The 6,000-nt window shown below is 34.8% G+C and overlaps 1 protein-coding gene across 4 annotated transcripts in view; it reads left to right on the top strand.

Moving 5' to 3' along the window:
• Positions 1–218: 218 nt before the first annotated feature.
• Positions 219–6,000, top strand: part of LOC308506968 (alcohol dehydrogenase E chain) — a 28,897-nt gene continuing 23,115 nt past the window's right edge. Inside the window, exons 1-3 of one of the 4 annotated variants that reach the window (XM_081071047.1) lie at positions 219–612; positions 3,872–3,973; positions 5,299–5,437. In XM_081071047.1, the coding sequence (XP_080927173.1) occupies positions 595–612; positions 3,872–3,973; positions 5,299–5,437 (259 nt within the window). In that variant the 5' untranslated portion in view covers positions 219–594. Of the gene's footprint in view, positions 613–3,756; positions 3,974–5,298; positions 5,438–6,000 lie in introns of all 4 variants that reach the window. The other 3 variants (XM_081071045.1, XM_081071048.1, XM_081071046.1) reach the window with 3 other exon arrangements.

Raw genomic sequence — 6,000 nt, 5'->3', positions numbered from 1 at the left:
AGTGCCTGCAACAGGGAGGCATTCAGTCAGTATTGACTGGTATTGAGTGGAACAGAAATGCCAGGATCATGAGCACCTTTGCTGTGATTGATTGGTGTCTGACTTCTCTGCTATGAAGAGGAGGAGAGTGCTGGAGCAAACATACTCCTTTGGCTCATAGCTCTGTCTTACGTCATTTATGCTGCTTCCTTTTTCTTTCTCCTTTCTAACTAAAGTATGTGGATTAGAAGTTAGAGTTTAATGCACAGAGGGAAAACATGATTGAGAAGGAAAACCTTTGGAATCCAGGAAAAAGAGATTAAAATTTATGCGTAGGGTAATATTTAACCTAAAGAAATCAAGATGTTATATGTAATTGGCATATTGCAAAACAAGTCAAGGTTTTAGTGCTGGTTCAGTGCCCTTTTCTTTCTGATTTAATATGGTTTGATAATAAACTGCTGGGTGGGGCTTAAAGACGGCAAATCACATGTGTGGAATTGGGCATTACTCAAGCAAACAAAATATCTGTGCAACATATTTATTTTATGTAGTCGAGTAGGAAACAGTCTGTAAGAATTCAGCAGTCTCCTGGCCTGCAGAAAAAACAGAAACATGAGCACAGCAGGAAAAGTAAGCAAAAAAGTTTTCTGTTTGTTTGTTTTTTGTTTTTTTAGTTTTGGAAATATATTCTCATATAATACACAAAGAGATGTATTTAATGAATAATTTGAAATTTGTATCTGAATTAAAAACCATACATATACTGAAATACAACATAGAATATATGCTTCAATATGCAATGTGTATAGAACTACACTGAAATAGGCTATTCCTAAATATCTTTAACAAGAATGTATGGCATCCGTACCTATATTTAAGACTTTATTTCCTATATTAAATAAATGTATAGGAGTTACAGCCAATCATAAGTAATTTGGAAATCTAAAGTTAGAAATATTTTTAATCATGAAGTTATCTTTATATCAAGAAACCATAATTTAAATGTTACTCTTTTGTAGTTTATTTATTTTTTATTATTTTTTTTTATGAAGACAGGAAGAAAGTTAAGTCTGATGAAAGTTTTATTGATCTCAAGGCTTTAGAATCATCAACGCTAAGCAAGCCAAGATCAACATGCAAATTCTGATTTAACAGGGTTCTTTTTGGCTCAGTCAGGGAAATTTCTATAGAAATCCTGTAGAACAATATCTTCTCCATACAAAAGTCAACATGATTTTATAAAAAAATAATACTGATGTGGTTTGAATCATTTATTAGCACCAGGAACAAGGATGTTTGGTTCTAAGTCTTCCTTAGATTTTTTTCTTTGTTCAGTGTGCTTATAGGCACAGAGAAATGTATGTGGTAATTCAGTATAATTAATTCATGTTGTTTAACTGCTTAATTCCAAAAGCCTGTGCAACCATGTCCGGTACATTTATTGTGTTACAAGTGGATCACACATTTTAATATCTTGCTATGATAATTCAATTTAAAGATTCTGAAGTTTTGATACACAGGCCTATATCAAACTGATGGTTGCAAGATGGGAGGGGGTTGGGGAACTGGGTGAAAAGGTGAAGGGATTAAGAAGTACAAATTGGCAGTTACAAAACAGTTACTGGGATGTAAAGTACAGCATAGGGAATATAGTCAATAATACTGTAATAAGCATGTATGGTGCCAGGTGGGTACTAGACTTATTGGGGGAATCACTTTGTAAGTTATGCTGTACACCTGAAATTAATTTAATGTTGTATGTCATCGGTAATTGGAAAATGAAACAATTTTTTAAAAAAATTGATTGGAAATCTCATGGGTAGCCAATTGTCAGTTTTATCACCTTTATCTCCTAACTGTATAACTGTATCACCTTTTATCACTTCAAACCTCTTTATTTTCATTCATTACCGATTAGCATTTACAATGGCATATTACATTCCAAATGAGGAATAGTTAGAAAAAAATTAAATTTGTTGAAACTGAGGCTGAAAGAAATAATGAGTTCAGAGAGCAAAAAGGCAAACCAAAAGTATTCATGAAAACAAATGATAGGAAATCAATCCTCCCCTTAATGTACACCATCAATCAATAGCTTTTAGCTTTATGATAGCACTTCATTTATATTTACACTTCCTGCATTATATTTCCCACAAATGCCAAATAGCAATCTTAATAATACCTGCTTCATAAGGTGATTGTGGGAACTTAATAAATTAATACTACAAAACACTTAGGATAGTGCCTGGTACATAGAAATAATTCAATAAACGTTAGTCACTGCTATCGTTCTTGTTATTATTTAATCTTTTGTTAATCTTTCACTGCCATGGGATGGTGAAAAGATAAAGTTGGATTGATCTTAATTCTCTGGACAGCCAACTTTGTGATTACTAAAATTACTCCACTACTGAGTCAATTGAACCTTATTTTTTTCATCTGTAAAATAGACCAATAATTCATAATACTGCCCTGTGAGGTTTAAAGATCAAGCATGTGACTCATTCACACAGGCCACAATGTGATAATCTCCTGATAAGCAGGACCTACATGTCCAAACACAGCAAATGTACCAGACATGGCTGCACAGGCTTTTGGAATTAAGCAGTTAAACAACATGAATTGATCATATTGAATGACCACATACATGTCTCTGTGCCTATAAAGCACATTGAACAAAGAAAGAAATCTAAGGCAGAGTTAGAACCAAATATCCTTGTTCCTGGTGCTAATGTGATTCAAACTATAGCAGTATTAATTTTTTATAAAATCCTGTTGACTTTTGTAGGGAGAAGATATTGTTCTATAGGATTTCTAATGTATTATTTCCAAGTACTCTAATATTTATTGTGACATTGACCATGGCAAATTGCAAGGTGGAAGAACTTGACATAGAAAAAATGAAAATGAATTGTCAAAAGGATAAATTTCAATTGAATTTTTAATTATATTTACAAACATGCCAATTCTGTCTAGAAAAAAGCTCTCCTAACTGTATAAGCTTTGCAACAATGAAAACAGGTTTTATATTACATACTCAAGAGCTAAAAATATGCGCTCAACTTTTATTTTGAAGAACATCTATGGGTAAGCTATGCTACCTAAAAAGTCAAATGCACAGTTATCCCATTTTTAAATATATGTGTGTTATGTGGGTAAGTGGGTGCATCTGTGTGTGTGTGTGTGTGTGTGTGTGTGTGTGTGTGTGTGTGTGTGTAGCTGTAACTGCTGCAATTTTTGGCTCAGATCTAACCTGGAAAGAATTGCTACACATAAATTAAATATGAAAACAGCTGTCAAAGTTCACTTTCAAATGAGTGGTTCAAACAAGTAGCACACAAAAATAGTGGGGAGAGAAAAATCAAAGGAGGAAAACAGGCAAATAGAGAAAGAAAAGTCATCTTAAGCAGGGAGGCAAGTATGCAGCTGGAATCATAAGTCAGATCTTTTTGGCTTAAATGGAGATTTGAACAAGGGGGCAGTAGATTTTATGTGAACAAACAGTGAATCTGTCAGCGAAGTAATTGTGGCTTAAAACTTCATGTACAAGCCAACAGTTGTGGGTAAACAACCAATTTCAGGACAATATTAGGAAACATCAGGAATAAACAGTCTTTGGAGCAAAAACAACATAAGGATGGCTTAAAAGAACATATTCTATTTTATTTCAATGTCTCACTATAATTCTGTTTCTCTTCCTTATGTTATTGTTTACACATTTTTAAAAACAGGTATTTTTATTCTCTTTGCAAATCAGAGGTTGTCCATTTCTAGGTAAAATTTGTCAGTCTGCAGACATGGGGCTAGATGTTGCACATAAAAAGATGAAAGTCACATTTCCTGACTTCAAGAGTGGGGAAAAACTATCATCTTTCTGCTCAATTTCCAGGTAATTAAATGCAAAGCGGCTGTGCTATGGGAGTTAAACAAACCCTTTGCCATTGAGGAGGTGGAGGTCGCACCCCCTAAAGCTCATGAAGTTCGTATAAAGGTGAAACATCTTTTTCACTTCTGTTTAATTTTAGGTTTAAAAAATTCAGAAAATAGTAAAAATGGAAAGAACCAAAAATTAATTAAGAGTCACCTTTTATATGGTAATCCAAACAGTGGAATTATATTTCTTGTCAAGGAAAGGTAAATACAAACTGTTAAATTTTTAAAAGAGAACAAAGAGTATATACAGTATAATCTTAATGTCGACCTAAATAAAGTAGTAAACTGACTCCCGCTCAAAATGGACAAAAAGATTAATTTTTCAGGAAAGCCGAGGAATTGCAATTTGGAACATGCAAACTGTAGAAAGCTAAAGGAGAGTCCCTTGAGGGTTTGGGGCAATCTGTACTTGTTGACAGAAAATTTAAAGAGAGGAGGGTTCAGGTACTGTCCATTAAAATGTATATATTATTTGTGATTCTTTTATTATTACCTAATACTTCCTTTTTGTCTTGTTTAATCAGTTTGGGCCTTAAATTTTGCTTAATCTGATAATAATATTGCAATCATGTATTCTTTTTTTTATTTCATTAAAAATGTTTTTTCATTTTTAAAACAAAAACAAGTAGATGCAAGCTTTGAAAATTCCCTGAGGAGACAAATCCAGTCCAGTCATACAAACAAAGCTCAATTCACTTTATTTTGTGAGGTTACCCCAATCTGGATCATTTTTGTTTACGTCTCTGGAAACCACAAGCAAAATGTCCAAAGGTTGATAAGAGCCAACCCCTGACCAACTCTTTATCATTTAAGAAAATTCCAATATTATCAGTTTTTTATAAAGCAAGCATTTATAGGAAATCAGTCTCTCAGTCCTTATATTTTGTTTTCCTGATGACATTTATGTGAGATTTTTCCATTTTATATCATCTGGTTCCATTTTAGATTGAAATTCTTTCACACTAATAAAATAAAAAAGAATTGATGTGTTTTACAGAAAAAAAAAGTACAGAGGGATATATATCAAGATTTCAAAATCAATTAGCATTAGAACTTAATTGACTTAATTTTCTCGGTGCTAATCTGCAATTTCTACTTCTATAAAACAGAATGCATTCTTGTGTATTATACAAGACTTAAATATTTCAGAAACAATTGCTTCACAGATTGTTCCAAATTGTTTAAGGCAAGAAAGGTGAGTAGAGGAGCAATTTAGACTGAATAATCTTGGGCATAAACAAATTTGTATTTGGGAAGAGTATGGATTATTAGCAAAACCCTTGAAAACTCTATAAAATCCCAACTTCAGGAAACTGGGCATATGAAGTCCATCCAAGGGCCATAATCTTTTCGGGATCTAATTAGTCTCCCGTTATCCTGTAGATGGTGGCCACAGGAGTCTGTCGGTCAGATGACCACGTAGTTAGTGGACACTTTTGCATACCTCTTCCTGTGATCGCTGGCCATGAAGCAGCTGGGATTGTGGAGAGCATTGGAGAAGGAGTTACTACAGTAAAACCAGGTACAGAATTCACCCCTGGGGAATGGGCCTCAGTTCAGGACCCCAAGGTCATCCAGCCTGAAGGATCAAGCTGAAGCAATGAGAGATGAAAGAGCTTGCGGGAGGTTGAGGCAGAGCTGGGACTTGAGCAGAGATCTCCTCCCTTTTTGCCTCCCTGCCTGACTCAGGTATGCACGCTTGCATGCACTCACATCTTCTCTCTTTCAGCAAGTAGTTGTTGAGTACCTACTAGATTTCAGGCACCAGGTTAGCTCCCGGGGAGACGTGAGGATCAAAAGAGACCCACTGCCTGCCACAGAAGTGTTCATAATCAAACAACTTCCATTTTAGTGTTGCTGAGCACTCTCTTCTTTCAGGTCTTCCCAAAAAACACAACTGGGACAAGTTAAAAAACAAAAGTATATGCACTGAGCCTCTAGATCAGTGTATGGAAACTGTTCTGTGCTGACTTCACAGGATGGGGACCATGCGGCTCGGACTAAATCAACATGATCTCTTCTTAGGGAGGAAGTGCAGCCAATTCACTGGTTTCCTCTTTCAGTATGGCCTTCCTTCTTGAACAT

The sequence above is a fragment of the Rhinolophus hipposideros genome (assembly GCF_964194185.1).
Source record: "Rhinolophus hipposideros genome assembly, chromosome: 1".
NCBI classification, from domain to species: domain Eukaryota; kingdom Metazoa; phylum Chordata; class Mammalia; order Chiroptera; family Rhinolophidae; genus Rhinolophus; species Rhinolophus hipposideros.
This window is presented reverse-complemented; position numbering and strand designations above follow the sequence as displayed.